General features: G+C 46.7%; 1 protein-coding gene across 7 annotated transcripts in view; it reads left to right on the plus strand.

Moving 5' to 3' along the window:
• Positions 1-1,907: 1,907 nt before the first annotated feature.
• Positions 1,908-20,614, plus strand: part of LOC139233945 (uncharacterized) — a 926,529-nt gene continuing 907,822 nt past the window's right edge. For 5 of the 7 annotated variants that reach the window (XR_011588246.1, XM_070864634.1, XM_070864704.1 and 2 more), the window contains exon 1: positions 2,071-2,197. Coding sequence is in view for 4 of the 7 variants with exons in the window: in XM_070864634.1 (XP_070720735.1) it covers positions 2,181-2,197 (17 nt within the window). In the remaining 3 variants the exon portion in view is untranslated. The other 2 variants (XM_070864651.1, XM_070864643.1) reach the window with 2 other exon arrangements.

The raw sequence follows: 20,614 nt of genomic DNA on the forward strand, positions 1-20,614 counted from the left end.
GATAGACAGCTTCTTAACCGATAAGGGAATAAGGGGTTATAGGGAGCGGGCAGGAAAGTGGACCCGAGTCCATGATCAGATCAGCCATGATCGTATTAAATGGCGGAGCAGGCTCGAGGGACTATATGGCCTACTCCTGCTCCTACTTCTTATGTTCTTATCAGCATGCAAATGTGTGCGCCAAATTCCCTGGAAGGTGCCATGACTCTTTCGTCCTGCACCATTCCACCCTCTTCGCTTCTCCAGACTTTCTGGCTGGCTTCTTGGAGACAAAGGCGATCACCTGAAGATGTGGCTCATGACACCCATGAGGAGGCCAAGTACTGAGGTCCAGGAGTGATATAATGAAAGCAATATTTCCACCAGACGTGTCATAGAGCAGACAATAGGCAGGCCTTCATCAGTCAGAAGAATTTCACGTGTATTCGCTGGGCAGAAGTTGGGCAAATAGCCCAACTCTCCGCCCGTGGAGACTTTACTTATGGATGAGTGCGATCTGTCAAGGGGATTCTTGACAGAGCACAAGTTCCGGGTTTAGGTGCATGCGTTTCGCATGCCTAAACCAGGAACTTGTGGGGTTCCTACAGGCGTGTGCGCACCTCATACGTGCCCATAGGGACCGCGATTTCAGGGCCATTGTTGTTGCATTCAGGAATTTTCTTTTAAGCTCCCTTTGTCTCATTGGATCTCTCTTATCTTCAAAAGCTGCCTGAAAATGTACTCTTCATGCATGCCTTTGGTCATCTTGCAATTTCTGTTGTGTCCAATTGCCTTTGTGAAGGAACTTGGGATAGGATTGCCAACAATGGTTGGACAAGTTTCTAGAAATTTCAACACATGACCTCCCACCTCCAACCAAACAGTCGAATAGGCTTTTTTTCTATCACCAATATTTTATAACTAATATACAAAAATGTTTAAAGAATATGAAAAAACATTTATTTTTAAAGTCACTATGATTTTTCTCCTGGGTTGATAGCAGCAGTGTCCAGGAGATAATTCCCAAAGACTCCGGGACAATCCTAACTTAGGTCTTTTTACTTTGTTATATTGGTGCACAGGTTGAACCTCCCTTATCCAGAACTTCCTTATCTGGAACCACCCCTCATCCAGAACCATTCCCGGCCGCTCCGAATGAACAAATTGAAGTCCTTCCTCGCTGCTGACTCCTGCAATCGCTGGCCTGACCCTGCGATCCACCGCCCCCACCTCCATGATCTCTCTGTCACACTCCCAGCCCCAAGTCAGCCAGCACGATATCCCCTTGCTCAGTACCTGTACCATCCAATTTAACCTGACCACCCCTCGTCCGGAAAAATCCCTTATCCAGAACAGGCCAGGTCCCGAGGGTTCTGGATAAGGGAGGTTCAACCTGTAATTGTATCCCTCTGGTAATAACTTTGTTTCCGGTCAAGCTCAGGAAGTTCCCCGACAGTTCCTTCTGTCCTGGAGATATGTGTATGATTCACAACTGCATGTAGTTAGTTAAAATAGCCCCCAAAATAAAGAGCACATGTTTTTAACCTCTGAAATATTTTCCAGTGACTGATTTTTATAACAAACGTTACAGTATTAGTTATATTCATTGGTATATATCATTGAGTTTTTATTTGGAATATTATATTGATTTATTTTCTGTTCAACGTCGTTTTAATGTCGTATCATATACCCATTTTACTTATTCATACTGAACCTACTGTTTATAGGTCAATGTATCACAATTACTTGAGGTCATTATGACCCTTCAAACTGAACGAGTTGGCAGTGGCTCAAGCTTTGCTGCCTCTCGGGTTGGAATGGGCCCTCAGCAGAGGCTCGGCTCCAGGGTGACCGCAGTCAGAAGGCGCCAACGTCCCGACGGCTGCTAGGCAACGGCTGTGAGCGCACAGACGGAGTGGAAGGGTGACTGAGCGGCGCCTCAGGTGTTGCCTCCCGGAGCGCGGCGCGACTGCACTGGTTATGTTTGTAGCACTGTCGCCAATTACTTTCACTGCGTGCATTCATTTCAACGTGTCGACTTACCGGGCGAGTACACGTGTCTGCACTACACGCAGTCAGGTAACCACATGAATGTAAAGTCCAGAACTTGTCAGCTCAAACTCCGAGCATTCAAATTACTGCCTTTCCAAAAAAAGGAATCTGACACGTTATTGTACTTAACGTCTGTGTGTCAGTAGCTCATGGCGAATATTTGCTTGTAAGTAAAAACAGAAAATGTTGTAAGTACTCAGCAGGCCAGGCACCATCTGGGGAGAGAAAGGGGGCGCGCGGATTTTCACATTTAAAAAACGGGTGGCGGGAGGGGGGCACAAAATTTAAAAAAATCAAAAACCTGCCTCACTTTCACCTTTTATTCAGGCGGGAGAGGCAACCAACCCGCTGCAAGGAGGCGGGTTGACATTTTAAACATCAGGAGGCCCGGAGCCTCTGCTTTAACTTGCTGTACAAGTTTTACTGCAAGCGGCTGGGGATTCGAGGGCTCTGGATTCCCAGTAGCTGCAGCGAGGCAAGCACAGCTTCCTGGAGCAATCCTTGTTGCTCCCTCCCGGCCCCCCAAACTCACCCTCCGGGTTGGGGATTGAACCCCACCCTCTGCCGGGATCGATCTCACCCCCACCCCCACCCCCCCCCCCGGGATCGGGGATCGAATCCGCCCCCCGGGCTTGTTGCCACGCAGGACCCCACACCTACCTGGTTCTGCGGCGTCCCTGGCCAGCGTTCCCCGTCCAACTGGAAGCCAGACCTTTCGAATATCGCATGCACGCTGTAAATCTGACGAAGGGTCATCAACCTGAAACATTAACTCTTTTTCTTTCCACAGATGCTGCCTGACCCGCTGAGATTTCCAGCATTTCTGTTTTTATTTCAGGTTCTAGCATCCGCAGTATTTTGCTTTTGTGGAGTTAAATCTTCCCCGTGGTCTACTGATGCCCTCCCCTGCGGGTGAGTGAGAAATAATAAAATCCATCCCACAGAGTTAACGTTTCAGGTCGATGCCCTTGATCAGAATTGGAAGAAATTAGAGATGTGACAGGTTTTAAGCATATGCAGGCAGTAAAAGTGGGGTAGACAGGAAAGAACAAAAGGGAAGGTCTGTGATGGGTTGGAAAACAAGCACTGTATATGTTATGTCTTGAATAAAGAGTCAGACTAGATACTGCGAGCTCAAAGTAAGGTGTGACCGTAGTCCTTTATTACAGATTTCAGAGTGCCTCTCCAGCTTGTGAGACCTTATATGCAGTGCTCCCAAGGGATTGTGGGATCCCTTGAGACTCCAGGGGATAAGCCTTCTGGTGGTTAGACATGGTATTTACAGGTTTACATACATAACAACACTGCTCCCCCCCCCCAGCCAAAGTCAATAGTGTAACTATTTACAATGTGAGTCGATCTGGGGCCTTCCTTTCCCTGGTTGATCGTCTCGGTGCAAATGCTGGTTTTGGTGAGTCGTTTGTTGGGCCCTCGCTGGACGGCTGTGCAGCTGGCCTTGCTTGGCTACTGGGGGTGGTGAGTCCTGCTGGGTTGCTGCGGTAATGGGTTCTGCTTCGTGGTCAACCGCTGGTTCAGTTGCCACTTGTGTGTGTGTTGGAGGGTCTAAAAAGGTGGAGTCTATTGTGGGTTGTTCTGGATAGTCTGTAAATCTGAGTTTGGTTTGATCCAAGTGTTTCCTGTAGGTGAGTCCATTTGAGAGTTTGACTACAAACACCCTACTCCCCTCTTTGGCCAAAACAGTGCCAGGAAGCCACTTGGGACCTTGTCCATAGTTCAACACAAATACAGGATCATTTATCTAAATTTCGTATGACACATTTGCACGATCATAATATGTATTCTGTTGAACCCGCCTGCTGTCTACCTGTTCATGGAGATCAGGGTGGACTCTGGAGAGCCTTGTCTTAAGTGCCCTTTTCAGGAGCAGTTCAGTGGGAGGGACCCCAGTGAGCGAGTGGGGTCTTGTGCGGTAACTGAGCAGGACTCAGGATAAGCGAGTCTGCAGTGAGCCTTCAGTTACCTTTTTCAAGCTTTGCTTGATTATTTGAACTGCTCGTTCTGCCTAACTGTTGGATGCTGGTTTAAACATAGAAATATAGAAAGTAGGTGCAGGAATAGGCCATTTGGCCCTTCGAGCCTGCACCACCATTCAATATGATCATGGCTGATCATGCAACTTCAGTACCCCATTCCTGCTTTCTCTCCATACCCCTTGATCCCTTTAGCCGTAAGGGTCACATCTAACTCCCTTTTGAATATATCGAACAAACTGGCCTCAACAACTTTCTGTGGTAAAGAATTCCACAGGTTCACAATTCTCTGAGTGAAGAAGTTACTCCTCATCTCAGTCCTAAATGGCTTACCCCATATCCTTAGACTGTGACCCCTGGTTCTGGACTTCTCCAACATTGGGAACATTCTTCCTGCATCTAACCTGTCCAATCCCGTCAGAATTTTATATGTTTCTATGAGATCCCCTCTCATTCTTCTAAATTCCAGTGAATGTAAGTCTAATCGATCCAATCTTTCTTCATATGTCAGTCCTGCCAGCTCGGGAATCAGTCTGGTGAACCTTTGCTGCATTCCCTCTATAGCAAGACTGTCCTTCCTCAGATTAGGAGACCAAAACTGCACACAATACTCAAGAAGTGGTCTCACCAAGGCCCTGTACAACTGCAGTAAGACCTCCCTGCTCCTAAACGGGGCAGATGTGACATGTTTGATCCCATTGCGGGTCATGAACTCCTTGAACTCGGCACTGGTAAAACATGGCTCATTGTCACTTACAAGGACATCAGGCAGGCTGTGCATGGCAAACATGGCCCGTAGGCTTTCAGTGGTGGCAGCAGGCGTGCTTGCCGATATTATCACACATTCAATCCATTTGGAGTACGCATCTACAACCACTAAGAACATTTTTCCCAAGAATGAGCCTGCATAGTCGATATGGAGCCTCGACCACGGTTTGGAGGGCCAGGACCATAAACTTAGTGGCGCCTCGCTGGGTGCATAGCTTAACGGTGAACATGTATTACATTTGTGCACGCAGGACTCTTAAGTCTGCATCGATACCGGGCCACCACACGTGGGATCTGGCTATCGCTTTCATTATTGCGATGCCTGGGTGGGTTCTGTGGAGATGACTAATAAAAGTGTCCCTGCCCTTTTTTGGCACTACTACCCGATTACGCCATGGGAGGCAGTCTGCCTGTATAGACATTTCATCTTTGCGCCGCTGGTACGGCTTTATTTCTTCCTGCATCTCTAATCGGACACTAGACCAACTCCCGTGGAACACACAGTTTTTTACTAAGGACAGTAAGGGGTCCTGGCTCGTCCAGGTTCTAATCTGTCGGGCAGTGATTGCTCACTCTCGAATGCTTCCATTACCATAACTAAATCTGCAGGCTGTGCCATCTCCACCACTGTGGTGGGCAATGGCAGCCTGCTGAGAGCATCAGCACAGTTTTCTGTGCCTGGCCTGTGGCGGATGGCGTGTATGCAGGCAACGTGAGCGCCCATCTCTGGATGCGGGCCGATGCATTCGTATTTATCCCCTTGCTTTCCGAAAAGAGGGATATAAGCAGCTTATGGTCGGTTTCCAATTCAAATTTGAGCCCGAACAGATATTGATGCATTTACTTTACCCTGTAAACACACGCTAACGCTTTTTTTTCCATCATACTGTAGGCCCTCGCGGCCTGAGACAGACTTCTGGATGCATAAGCAACCGGTTGCAATTTCCCAAATTCATTAGCTTGTTGTAATACACACCCGACCCCATATGACGATGCATCACATGCTAGTACCAAACGTTTACATGGATCGTACAACACAAGCAATTTGTTTGAACATAACAGCTTCCTAGCTTTCTCAAAGGCATTTTCTTGGCTTTTACCCCATACCCATTCCTCTCCTTTACGTAGTAAAGTGTGCAGGGGTTCTAACAATGTGCTAAGAGCCAGTAAGAAGTTACCAAAATAGTTCAGGAGTCCTAGAAATGACCGCAGCTTCGTCACGTTCTGTGGTCTCGGTGTATTCTTGATTGCCTCCGTCTTCGAATCGGTGGGCCTGATGCCGTCCGCCGCGATTCTTCTCCCCAGGAACTCCACTTCAGGCGCCAGGAAAATGCACTTCGAGCGTTTTAACCTGAGCCCCACATGATTAAGCCGACTAAGAACCTCCTCCAGGTTCTGCAGGTGCTCGACGGTGTCCAGCCCTCTAACCAAGATGTCGTCCTCAAAGGCTATGGTGCGTGGGACCAACTTCAGCAAGCTTTCCATGTTCCGCTGGAATATCACTGCGGCCGATCGAATCCCAAACGGGCATCTGTTGTAAATGAAGAGACCTTTGTGCGTATTGATGCAGGTGAGGCCTTTCGATGATTTCTCCAGCTCCTGCGTTATGTAGGCTATGGGCAAGTCTAGCTTTGTGAATGTTTTCCCTCCTGCCAGTGTTGCAAATAGGTCGTCTGCCCTCGGTAGCGGGTATTGATTCTGCAGTGAGAAACAATTGATAGTTACTTTGTAATCACCACAGATTCTGACGATGCCGTCTCCCTTGAGTACTGGAACAATCGGACTGGCCCACTCATTGAATTCGATCGGCAAAATGATGCCCTCTTGTTGCAGCCGGTCCAGCTCGATCTCCACCCTCTCTCTCATCATGTAAAGTACCGCTCTCGTCTTGTGATGGATGGGTTGCGCCCCTGGAATCAAATGGATCTGCACATTTGCTCCTTGGAACTTCCCGATGCTTGGTTCGAACAGCGAGGAGAACTTGTTTAGGACCTGGGCACATGAGGTGTCGTCGACGGACGAAAGCACTCTGACGTCGTCCCAATTCCAACATATCTTTCCTAGCCAACTCCTGCCGAACAACGTGGGGCCATCGCCCGGTACCACCCAGAGTGGTAACTCGTGCACCGCTCCATCGTAGGAGACCTTTACGGTAGCACTGCCGATTACAGAAATCAGTTCCTTTGTATACATTCTCAGTTTAGTATGAATGGGAGTCAGGACTGGCCTTGAGGCCTTGCCTCACAACTTATCGAAAGTCTTTTTGCGCATTATGGACTGGCTTGCGCCCGTGTTCAGCTCCATGGACACTGGGAGTCCATTTAATTCAACCTTCAGCATTATCGGGGGACACTTTGTGGTAAATGTGTGCACCCCATATACCTCTGTTTTCTTGGTCTGAGGCTCTGGTTCATCATGATCCACTGTGAATCTGTCCTCCTCTGCAACATGGTGGTTTGCAGGATTAGCAGGGTTTGCAGCTTGCCTGCACATACGTTGGAGGTGTCCCATTGTTCCACAGCCCTTGCAAACGTATCCTTTGAAGTGGTATGAATGGAAACGATGATTACCCCCGCAGCGCCAACAAGGTGTTAATGGCCTTGTATTCACCACCCTTGATGGTGGACTCTGAGTCATCTGTGGACGTGCAGTTGCAGGCGTGTAAGTCTGCCCTGTACATTTCGATTCAAAAACAACTTACTTTGTTCACAGTACTTGCAGCAGCACAGGTGTGCTGAGAAATGTGTTTGGTATTGTCACTGGTGGCGATAAACGCCTGAGCTATCGCAATGGCTTTACTCAAGGTTGGGGTCTCTACAGTCAAACGTTTGCGAAGTATTACTTCATGGCCAATGCGAAGTATTACTTCATGGCCAATGCCAAGTCCCTGAGCATGTGCTCCAAGTGTCCTTCAAATTTGCAATGTCATGCAAGACGCCTTAGCTCGGCAACGTAGCTCGCCACTTCTTGACCTTCAGACCTCTTGTACGTGTAGAACCGATACCTCGCCATCAGAACGCTTTCCTTCGGGTTTAGATGCTCCTGGACCAGTGTGCACAACTCATCGTACGACTTGTCTGTGGGTTTCGCTGGAGCGAGCAGATTTTTCATGAGGCCATACGTTGGTGCCCCGCAAACGATGAGGAGGATCGCCCTTCGTTTGGCAGCGTTCGCTTCTCCTTCCAGCTCGTTGGCCACAAAGTATTGGTCGAGTTGCTCCACAAAGGTTTCCCATTCATCTCCCTCCGAAAATTTCTCCAGGATGCCCACGGTTCTCTGCATTGTTGTGGTGGGTTCGTCATCTGTATCTCGTCGGCAGTTGTTATGTCTTAAACAAATAGTCAGTCTAGATACTGTGAGCTCAAAGTAAGGTGTAACCATCGTTCTTTATTTCAGATCTCAGTGTGCCTCTCCAGCCTGTGAGGTCTCCTTATACAGAGGTGCTCCCAAGAGATTGTGGGATCCCTTGGGACTCCAGGGGATAAGCCCTCTGGTGGTTTGACATGGTATTTACAGGTTTACATACATTATACAAAAGAAGTAAAGAGCAAGGAGAGAAAAATATTACAGTTTCCACTTTGACCTCAGTTGGCAATCCAGACGCAACTTGCGCTCAAAATTACGCTACCTTTGAGAATAGTTTTTTTCCACCCAAACTCCTTTGCATATCGGCGAATTTAAAATCTTCCATGAAATAGCGCAATCGGGCAGCATTTTTCAACAAAATTTGAAAAAAAATTGCTTTCAAAAATTATCTGGTTTATTTAAGAGCGGTAAACTAGTGCAGTTTTATTAATACAGCTGAAAATGGGTTTATCACAAAAAATATGCTTTTTAATCAGTGTCTAGTCCACCACTTGTGAGTAACCCTATTTTAAATAACTGAAAACGATTTTTAAAAACTATACCGAACTATTTACTAATTTCATTTTCTTAGTCAGTTTCTTAGTAAGAAAAAAACGGCTTAATTTTAGGAGCCTCCTTGAAGGCCCGCAAACTGGCACAATTAACAGAAACTCCAAATTATGATTAATTCGATCTGGGGACGTGGCTAGGTTTGTGGGCGGGGCCGGCTTCCAGCACAATTTTTTTTTAAACTATTGCAAAAGATCGCAGAAATTTGCTTTGTGCTGGATATAATTTGAAATTCCTCTTTCTTTTGCACTGGTTTGACTGATTTTGGGTAAACCACGCTGAAAATACCACTGGAACCTCGCAGAAAATCTCCCTCCTCCCCCCACAGTCTAAATTGAGTTTTCAGTTATGTACGTTTTTAAAAAAAATTAATAACTATACCTTTTTAAGAAAAAATAAACTTTATCAACACAAACCAGTAATTTTTAATATATTTTGATTTGTTGAATTTTCTCCTCAATTGTAACATTCCTTACCGACTCCAATGATATCACATTGCTCTTGTCATCTTCGCAACCTTCCCACACCAAAGACTGAATTCACACGCTAAACCCTTGATATATGTTGACTTAGCCAATCTTAACTCTAGCTTCATTAACTCTACATGCCCAGGCTATGGCGGGGCTCTTATTCCTGATCAAATGTCAGTGACCCCACCGGAAAGTGTGCACGTGTATGGACTTTAATTGTGCTGCTCCCCAAGATCGAATGGCCAGCCAACAATCAGGCTCACCTAGGAAGAATGGCCACTTGGATGTGGTACTGGCCACCATTGCCAAGGGTCCCGTGTAAATGAGGAAGAGGAGGGGGCCAAGAATGGATCCTTGGTGGACTTCCAAGGTGACTGTAAAGGGGTGGGAGAAGAAGCCATTGGTAGAAATGCTCTGGCGATGATTGGTAGGTAAGAGTGGAACAAAGTGAAGGCAGTCCCAATGAACTGAACTAAGAAGGAGAGCTATACAAGGAGCATAATGTGGTTGACTGTCAAAGGCTTCAGATGGGTTAAGGAGGATGAGGAGGGACAATGTACCACGGTCACAGTCATAGAGAACGTCATTTGTGCCTTTGGTTAGGATTAATTCAATGCTGTTGGAGGAGTGGGATTTAGTAGAGGAGAAAGGTTTGAGATGGGTGGAGGTAGTTTGCAAGGACTATGGAGTCTAGGGTGGGTTTTTGAGGAGGATTTGAAAGGGAGAGGGGACAGTGCCTGAAGAGAGGGAAGCATTTACAATGTCAGCGAGCATTGCGCTGGGAAGGGAAGTTGGGTGGTGACCAGTTTAGTGGGAATGCGGTTGAGAGATGTGTTTGGAGGGAGAGGGGGGAAAAAACAGAGAGAATGACAGAGGTTCGGGGCTTTGGGATGGTATGGCTTGGTGGGCAAAGGGAAGGGGGAAGAGAAGCAGCAGAGGCAGCTGAATGGATGGTGTCTTTCTTGCTGACAAAAACATCCATGAGTTCCCAGTACTTCTTGTTAGAGGTGACGGGAGGGGAGGGGAGGTTAAGGAGGGCCAGGGAAGGGAGGTTAAGGAGGGCCAGGGAAGGGAGGTTAAGGAGGGCAGGGGAGAGGAGTTTAAGGAGTAAAGAAGCTAAGGGTTATCTTTGTTCTCCAGATTATCCTAGAGCAGTGGTTCACAAACTTTTCTGGTTGGAGGACCCCTTTTCAAATGGATTAGTAATCGTAGACCACCCCCCCCCCCCCCCCATCTAAATGATAATACTATATAATACTCATAATATGAAAATGCTGCATGGAAAGAGTGTTTTAATAATGCTTTTAGGAAAACAGGTATTTACTTACAGACATCAGTGAGATGGATGTCCCTGCTTCTTACTGCAGTGTTTCTCTATCCTTGGTGTGATATTTGACATTGACACTCGTAAATGATTGACTGCTACTTTATCCGATGCCTAGTTTTAAAAGTACGATTCTATCTATTCCTCTCCGCAAAACGGATGTTAGCGTGTTGTTTGATTGACATGTCAAAGAACCAATAAATGGTGAATCTCTGTTCCTGTCTGGAGCTTTCCAACCAATCAATACACAGAGAGGTGGTGTTTATCAAGGTTTGTGGGTGATGGGAAGGTATTAATAACATTTAATTTATCAGTATTGAAGCGGTCTCTGGTCAGAAACCTTTTCATTGCAATATGTTTCATATGAAACTTGTGACCGAGATGGTTTAGTTTGTGGACCCCTGGAAAGTCTCTATGGATCCCATTTTGAGAACCACTGTCCTAGAGTAGTGAGTGGTTTTGGCAGAGCAGTGTGAGGCCTCGGAGAGTTCGATATGGTCCAGTCAAATCTGGCAATGGATGGCTAAGCAAGTTTTGTGCAGAGACCATCAAATCTATGTCCCTTGAATTTGAGAGTGAGAGTACTGGGGGAACTATCAGAATGGGACATGGTGAAAGTTTTGCTGGGATCAAAGGTGGAGGTGAGGAAGTGGTATAGCAAATCAACAGCAGCAGATATATTGTGGTGAATTGAGTGCCAAAGGCTCAGCAGTTGGAAGTTTCAAAATGTAGCTCCAGCCAATTTGTGGGAGAGTTTTGTCCGGGGAAGAAACAAGAAAGTGGGGTTAGAAGGAGGTAGAGGGATATGGATGGTGCGGGATACAGGAAAGTCGCTGGAGATAGCCTTGTCAGTGATTGAAATCAGATGAATAGAGATGCTTTGGGAAATGGTGAGGATGAGATGGTGGCCATGAATAGGATATGAAAGTTCATATGGAAAGAGAGGTTTCAGGAGGGCAGTGAATTCAGAGGAGAGAGGGTAAGAGTAGCATAGATGGAGATTAAAATTGAAGATGAAGAGTTTCTCAGTGCAGAGACTGTGGGCGAAAAGGAGGGAGGATATGGACTGGCCTTACATGGGTGGTAGACAATGAGGATTTTAAAGGAGTTGAGCTGATTGAAGGAGGAGAACATGCTTGAAGGAGTAGGAGGAGAAACCAAGGTATGACTTGGTGAGAAGACATTCTGGAGGGAAATGTAGAGAGGAATGGTTGTTGTTGATCTGCTGGCAGATTCTAGGGGGCAGTGGTGGGTGGGATGAGTGGAATGGGAAGGAGGTTGGTGAGGTGGGTAAGCCAGGTGGAAAGGTCAATAAGAGAGAAGTCTAGGGCAGTTCGGATTGTTGTAAGGAGACAGTGACAGGAGCCATGGAGAATGCTAGAAAGCTTGAGGCTACTTGTGAGCTTATTTAGGATCTGCTACATACATGTCTTTATTGGGCTGCAAGAGTGAGGCTCATCAATTATACCTGTTTTTAGAAAAACTATTGCACAGATTTATGGTTTAATAGTGTTTTTTTCTCACTCTTTGCATAGATTTTATTTAAACTAAAGAATTTTTTGACTATTATTTCTTGATAGAACCCAGGGCATTGTGGAACAATAATTTTGTTTATTCCTTGGGACAATAAACCTTTGAGTGAAACCAACTATTGGTCCAGCACATTATGGATGTGAGAGATGAAAATTCAATTTCTCTGATGTATATACAGACATGGAGGCCTTTTAAGATGCATGTCGTAATCCTGTCCAACCCACCATAGTGTGCCTGGTGGCCATAATATTCGGTAATTGGTGCTTGTGTTATACACCTTCAGTTTGGTTTTTAGGTCTGGGACGTCCACTGTTTCAGACTCTCCAAACAAGCTTTGTACAGTGAAGTCCCTGTCAAGTACCTGTACACACAGTGTGGCTTCTATGACTTGCACCACAGTTTCCAGGCTAAACAAATCCATAATGTCTTCTTTAGTTAGTATTGAAAATGTAACCTTCTGCCGTCATCCACCAAAGTCTTGCATGCTTCCCAATTAAAAGATAGATTTTACTTTCTTGATGTTATTTAATTTCTACTTGGCCTTCTGTATGCAGTGCTGTCCCGGTTGGTGATCTCCTCCCAGGCGTGTCTTCCTGTATGTGGATTGTGGGTCTGCGAGAGCCGAGTATTACTGCTTTCGTGGCCTGCAGCTTTTTCATAAAGAAATTTACCATTGCATCAGTAAAGTATGCTTTTCTGGTTCCAGGCTCTGAAATTTCCACTCAGTATTGTTGAAAAGTTTATTCCTTTAGGGTAAAGAAACTAATTTCCAGTATAATAGGAAATTATAGTGCTAAACTGTGGTATCATTGCCCTTCTGTGACTGGTTCAAAATAGTTTGCCAAACCTAATGAAAGGTAGGGTGCTGCAAGGAAACCGATATTCACTTCTGAGTATCGGTAAGGGCGATGGTGCCTCTGGGGAGTGCAGCCAGAGCCAATTCCAAGGCACCATGGGTGGCTCAGCTGCACGAGGGGGGAGGGACAAAGAACAAAAGAGCCCTAGTGATATGGGATTCTATAGTTAGGGAAACAGACAGGCGTTTCTGCGGCCGTAGATGTGACTCCCGAATGGTTTTGTGCTTCCCTGATGCCAGGGTCAAGGATGTCACAGAGCGGACACAGGACATCCTGGGAGGGGTAAGAGGGTAAACAGCTAGAGGTCATGGCCCATATCGGGACCAACGACATAGGTAAAATAAGGGATGAGGTCCTATAGGAAGAATTCAGGGAGCTAGGAAGAAAATTAAAGGGTAGGACCTCAAAAGTAGTAATCTCCAGGTTATTACCGGTGCCACGTGCTAATGAGTATAAGAATAGAAGGATAGAGAGGATGAACATGTGGCTGGAAAGTTGGTGTAGGAGGGAGGGCTTTAAATTCTTGAGGCATTGGGACCGCTTCTGGGGGAGATGGGACCTGTACAAACCGGACGGGTTGCACCTCAACATCGCCGGGACCAATATCCTCGCGGGGAGCTTTGCTAGTGTTGTTGGGGAGAGTTTAAACTAGCTGGGCAGGGGGATGGGAACCTGAGAACAAATTCAAATGAGAAGGAAGTAAAGCTGAAATTCAATAGCAAGAATCTAGAAAGCAAATCTGTAAGACGTAGGAAACGGGGCTTACTTAGTAAGTAGTAAGCAAGGAGGTCTTCCTGTGCTGAATGGTATATACTTTAATGCAAGGAGTATAGTGAATAAGGCGGATGAGCTAAGAACACAGGTAGACACTTGGGAGTAAGACATTATAGCCATTACAGAAACATGGCTGAAAGAGGGCAGGTTTGGCAGATCAATATTCCTGGCTACAGGATTTTTAGACAAGATAGAGAAGGGGGTAAAAGAGGGGGGGGTGGGTGTCTCGGTACTGATTAGAGAAAATATTACAGTGGTGAGGAGGGATGATATGTTAGAGGGATCATCAAATGAGGCCATATGGGTCGAATTGAAAAATAAAAAAGGGGCGATCACACTGCTGGGCGTGCATTATAGACCCCCAAACAGTGGGAGGGAGATAGAGGAGCAAATATGTAGGCAAACTGCTGTGAAGTCCAAAAACCATAGGGTAGTAATAGTCGGAGATTTTAACTGTCCAAATATTGATTGGGACAAATTTAGTGTGAAGGGTATCGAGGGTGCGGAATTCTTGAAATGCATTCAAGAGAACTTTTTTGGTCAATATGTAGCAAGCCCAACACGAGAGGGGGCGGTCTTGGATTTAGTTTTGGGGAATGAAGCTGGGCAGGTTGAAGAGGTATTAGTGGGAGAGCACTTAGGTGCCAGTGACCATAATTCAGTCAGATTCAAGTTGATTATGGATAAGAACAAGGATAGGCCTGGAATAAAAATTCCGAATTGGGGAAAAGCTAATTTTGCTAAGTTAAGGAATGATTTGGCCATCGTGGACTGGAAACAGCGACTTGTGGGTAAATCAATGTTGGAACAGTATGAGGCATTCAAGGAGGAGATCCGGAAGGCTCAGGCCAAACGTGCCCTTAAAGAAAAAGGCTGAGAAAAATCATTCTAGAGCCTCCTGGATGTCTAGGGACTTACAGGGGAGGATAAAGAAAAAAAGGGACGCTTATGTCATATACCAACGGCTAAATTCTATAGAATCTTTAGAGGAATATAGAAAGTTAAGAGGCAAAATTAAAAAAGATATTAGGAATGCTAAGAGAGAGCACAAGAAATTCTTGGCCAGTAAAATTAAGGAAAACCCTAAGATGTTCTATAAATATATTAAGAGTAAGAGGGTAACTAAAGAAAGGGTAGGGCCTATTAGAGACCATGAGGGTAAGCTTTGTGTGGAGGCGGAAGATGTTGGTCGGGTTCTACATGAATACTTTGCATCTGTTTTCACAAAGGAAAAGGGCAATGCAGATACTGCTATCGAGGAGGATTGTGATATTCTGGATGAAATAAATATAATGAGAGAGGAAGTATTAAGGGGTTTAGCAGCTTTGAAAGTAGATAAGACCTCGGGCCCGGAAGAAATGCATCCCAGGCTGTTGAGCGAAGTAAAAGAGGAAATAGCAGAGGCCTTGAACATCATTTTCCAGTCCTCTTTGGATTGGAGGACTGCTAATGTAGTACCCTTGTTTAAGAAGGGAGAAAGGGATAGGCCGAGTAATTACAGGCCTGTAAGCCTAACCTCAGTGGTGGGAAAATTATTGGAAAAAATCCTGAAAGACAGGATAAATTTACATTTGGAAAGGCAAGGATTAATTAGAGACAGTCAGCGCGGATTTGTTAAGCAAAGATCGTGTTTGACTAACCTGATTGAATTTTTTGAGGAGGTAACCAAGAGGGTCGATGAGGGTAGTACATACGATGTAGTATATATGGACTTTAGCAAGGCTTTTGATAAGGTCTCGCATGGTAGACTGGTCATGAAGGTTAAAGCCCATGGGATACAGGGCAAAGTGGCAAGTTGGATCAAAAATTGGCTTGGAGGTCGGAAGCAAAGGGTAATGATTGATGGATGTTTTTGTGACTGGAAGGATGTTTCCAGTGGGGTTCCGCAGGGCTCAGTATTGGGTCCTTTTCTTTTTGTGGTATATATCAACAATTTAGATTTGAATATAGGGAGTATGATTAAGAAGTTTGCTGTGTGGTTGATAATGAGGAGGAAAAGTCATGGGCTGCAGGAGGATATCAATTTACTGGTCAGGTGGGTAAAGCAGTGGCAAATGGAATTTAATTCAGAGAAGTGTGAGGTGATGCGCTTTGGGAGGGCTAATAAGGAAAGGGCATACACATTAAACGGTAGTCCACTTAATAGTGTAGATGAACAAAGGGACCTTGGAGTGCTTGTCCACAGATCCCTAAAAGTAGCAGGCCAGAGCTTCTTTTTCAGTCATGCTGTCAGCCCTTTTGGCCTTGGATAGACTCCTGGACGCATAGGTGACCGGTTGCAATATTCCCGATTCGTTAGCCTGTTGTAACACACACCCGACCCTCGTATGACGACGCATCACAAGCTAGCACTAATCGTTTACATGGGTTATACAGAACAAGCAGTTTGTTTGAACATAACAGATTTCTGGCTTTCTCAAAGGCAGCCTCTTGTGAATTTCCCCCATACCCAGTCGTCTCCCTTGTGCAGTAGCACATGTAGTGGTTCGAGCAAGGTGCTTAACCCGGGTAGGAAATTACCAAAATAGTTGAGGAATCCCAGGAACGACCGCAGTTCCGTCATGTTTGTGATCTCAGCGCGTTCTTGATGGCCTCCATCTTGGCGTCGGTGCGTCTGATGCTGTCTGCTGCGATTCTTCTTTCTAAGAACTCAACCTCTGGCGCCAGGAAAACACACTTCGAGCGTTTTAACCTGAGTCCCATGTGATCTAGCTGACTTAGAACCTCTTCCAGATTCTTCAAATGTTCGATGGTGTCCCGACCTGTGACCAGTATGTTGTCCTGGAAAACCACGGTGTGTGGAACCGACTTTAGCGGGCTCTCCGTGTTCCGTTGGAAAATTGCTGCAGCCGAACGAATCCCAAACGGGTATCTGTTATAGATGAACAGACCTTTGTGCATGTTGATGCAGGTAATGCCTTTCGAAGATTCCTCCAACTCCTGCGTCATGTAGGCCGAGGTCACGTCCAACTTGGTGAACGTTTTTCCTTCAACCAGGGTCGCAAATAGGTCGTCTGCCTTGAGTAGCGGGTACTGGTCCTGTAGCGAAAAACGGTTAATTGTTACTTTATAGTCCCCATAAATTCTGACCGTGCCGTCACCTTTGAGTAATTGAGACAATCGGACTGGCCACACGCGTTGAACTCCACCGGCCTTCTTGCTGCAGCCTGTCCAGCTCAATTTTCACTTTCTCTCGCATCATATACGGTGCCGCCCATGCCTTGTGGTGGATGGGTCGTGTACCGGGAACCCAAGTGGATCTACACCTTCACCCCCGAGAAACTTCCAATGCCTGGCTCGAACAACAATGGGAATTTGCTCAGAACCTGGGCACATGAGACGTCGTCGACGGACGAAAGCGCTCGAATGTCGTCCCAGTTCCAGCGGATTTTTCCCAGCCAGCTTCTGCCGAACAGTGCGAGACCGTCCCCTGGCACAATCTATAGTGGGAGTTCGTGCACTGCTCCATCATAGGAGACTTTTACTTCTGCACTGCCAATTACAGGGATCAGCTCTTTGATGTAAGTTCTTAGCATGATGTGAATGGGGCTAAGCTTGGGCCTGTGTGCCTTGTTGCTACACAGCCTGTCGGAGGCCTATTTGCTCATTATAAACTGACTCGCACCCATGTCCAATTCCATGGATACTGGAATTCCGTTCAGTTTACCTTTTAACATGATCGGTAGACATTTCATGGTGAAGATGTGTACCCCGTACACTTCTGCCTTCTCGGTTCAAGTCTCTAGTTCAGCCTGATCCACAGTGGATCGATCTTCCTCTACAACGTGGTGGTTTGCAGGCTTTGCAGCTCGTCTGCACATTCGCTGGAGGTGTCCCATTGTTCTGCAGCCTTTGCACGCATAGTGCTTGAAGCGGCATTGATGGGCCCAATGATCACCTCCACAACGTCAGCAAAGTGTTAACTGCCTCGCATTAACGATTGATGGCGAACTCTGGGTCATCTGAGGTCGTGCAGCAGCCGGCGTGTATGTTCTGCCATGTACATTCCTGCTTGAAAGCGACGTTATTTTGTGCACAGTACTAGCCGAAACCTCTTTATGATGCGAAATTTGTTTGATACAAATGCCTGGGCTATCGTTATGGCTTTGCTCAGATTCGGTGTGTCAACAATTAATAGTTTTCGAAGGATAACCTCATGCCAATGCCAAGCACAAAAAAGTCTCTCAGCATTTGTTCAAGGAATCCATCGAATGTCCTACAAGGTGCCTTAGTTCGGCGACGTAGCTCGCCACTTCCTGGCCCTCCGACCGTTGACACGTGTAGAACCGATACCTCGCCATCAAAACACTTTCCTTTGGATTTAAGTGCTCCCGGACCAGCGTACACAATTCTTCATAGGATTTGGTTGTTGGTTTCACCGGAGCTAGAAGATTCTTCATGAGGTCTTAGGTTGTTCCCCCACAGAAGTGAGTTCTTTGGTGGCTGAAAAGTCCAATACGAGAGCCACAGACTCTGTCATAGGTGTGACAGATGGTCATTGAGGGAAGGTGTGGGTGGGACTGGTTTGCCGCACGCTCTTTCCGCTGCCTGCGCTTGATTTCTGCACGCTCTCGGCGTTGAGACCCGAGTTGCTCAGCGCCCTCCTGGATGCACTTTCTCCACTTAGGATGGTCTTTGGCCAGGGACTCCCAGGTGTCAGTGGGGATGTCGCACTTTATCAGGGAGGCTTTGAGGGTGTTCTCGTTTGCCGAGAAGGAGCTCCGCGTAGAGCACTTGCTTTGGGAGTCTCGTGTCTGGCATGCAAACTATGTGGCCTGCCCAGCGGAGCTGATCGAGTGTGGTCAGTGCTTCAATGCTGGGGATGTTAGCCTGGACGAGGACGCTAACGTTGGTGCGTCTGTCCTCCCAGGTTATTTGTAGGATCTTGCGGAGACATCGTTGGTGATATTTCTCCAGCGTCTTGAGGTGTCTACTGTACATGGTCCATGTCTCTGAGCCATTCAGGAGGGGCGGGTATTACTACAGCCCTGTAGACCATGAGCTTGCTGGCAGTTTTGAGGGCCTGGTCTTCAAACATTCTTTTCCTCAGGCGGCCGAAGGCTGCACTGGCACATTGGAGGCAGTGTTGGAGCTTGTCGTCGCTGCCTGCTCTTGTTGATAGGAGGCTCACGAGATAAGGGAAGTGGTCCACGGTATCCAAGGGCTGCGCCGTGGATCTTGATGACTGGAGGGCAGTGCTGTGCGGCAAGGACAGGCTGGTGGGGGACCTTTGTCTTACGGATGTTTAGCGTAAGACCCATGCTTTCGTACACCTCAGTAAATACATCGACTATGTCCTGGAGTTCAGCCTCTGTATGTGCGCAGACGCAGGTGTCGTTCGCGTACTGTAGCTCGACGACAGAGGTTGGGGTGGTCTTGGACCTGGCCTGGAAATGGCGCAGGTTGAACAGGTTCCCACTGGTTCTGTAGCTGCTATGGATGCTGGGTAAAGAACTGGCCATTCCACAAAAGGCAGGAACTGCATCGGGCATAGGATTCCCTACTCTCCCGGAATGACCGGTATTCTCCGAAGTGGGCTATGGGTTTTTTGTGTAGATTATCATATAAAATTTCTGCCGGCTCCTCCCCCCAGCTCTGTTTTCCACCTGACCGACGCCACAGAGATCCACGACTGTCTGAAGCGCAGTCGGCTGGAGTGTTGGGATTCGTGGTTGTCGACTTTCAGGAGAGGGGTTGGAATGGGGTTCTCAACATTTAGGGAGGGGGCTATGAAATTAGGGATCTCTGCAATGGCGAGCTCAGCATTTGGGGGTCTCTGAAATCAGGGGTCTCTGAATTGGGGGTCTCAGCATTCGGGGGGCTCTGAAATCAGGGGTCTCTGAAATGGGGGCTCAGCATTCGGGGGGGGCTCTGAAATCAGGGGTCTCTGAAATGGGGGTCTCAGCATTCGGGGGGGCTCTGAAATCAGGGGTCTCTGAAATGGGGGTCTCAGCATTCGGGGGGCTCTGAAATCAGGGCTGAAAAGAGCTGGAGACTGGGGAATGGGGTCTTGGCAAGTGAAGGAGAAAGGGAAGAGAAGGGAACTAGGAATCGGAAAATTGGGGCAGCATCATTGTTTGTAGAGTCAGGAGCAGCACTGAAAGAGGAGCAGCCAGTAAAGTGGAAGAAAGAACCAAGGGGAAAGGGAGAAGAAAGGTTCTTAACCTGAGGGCTATTAGACAGTAGGATCCTTCACCACATGTGACTGTTGAGATAGAGACTAATATTTAATATGAAAGGGAAAGGGATAAATATCTGAAAAGGAGGAATATAAAAGGATCTGAGGGTTACAGGAGAGAGCGCCAGCACCGGGGGCTCAAGGTCTCCTTCTGTGCTGTAATTTCTCAGTTTCCCCTCTTCACCAGGTCACGGGTGGCCTCCTAGTTCATGGAACTTCTCGCAAAACAGCTGCTGGCATGAAACCACTCAAGTTGAGCAAAGGTACTCAAGTACAGAGGACCCAACCGTTCTACGGTAAATGCATAACATCTGTAATAGTCACGTGATCAGTGCATTGCTTGGTCAGATGTCATGTAGTCAGAATGCCATGTGATCAAACTTCCAGGAATGCCTCCAACCAGAGTTGGCAGTCCTTCAAACTTCAGTCTGTCGATCAGTGCACCATCCAACTTCAGGTGGTGGAATCCATTTTTTTCCATTCCTGTCAAATATTATCAGGTATTTCTAATTTATAGCCAATGAAGTACTTTTGAAGTGTAGTCACTGATGTAATGTAGGAAACGCAACAATCAATTTGTGCACAGCAAGCTCTCACAAACAGCAATGTGATAATGATCAGATAATCTATTTTTTTAGTGAAGTTGATTGAGGGTTAAATATTGTTCACGACACAGGGGATAATCTCCCTGCTCTTCTTCGAAATAGTGCCATGGGTTCTTTTACATCCACCTGAGAGAATAGATGGGGGCTTGGTTTAATGTCTCATCTGAA

This window comes from Pristiophorus japonicus, chromosome 2 (assembly GCF_044704955.1).
Source record: "Pristiophorus japonicus isolate sPriJap1 chromosome 2, sPriJap1.hap1, whole genome shotgun sequence".
Lineage (NCBI taxonomy): Eukaryota > Metazoa > Chordata > Chondrichthyes > Pristiophoridae > Pristiophorus > Pristiophorus japonicus.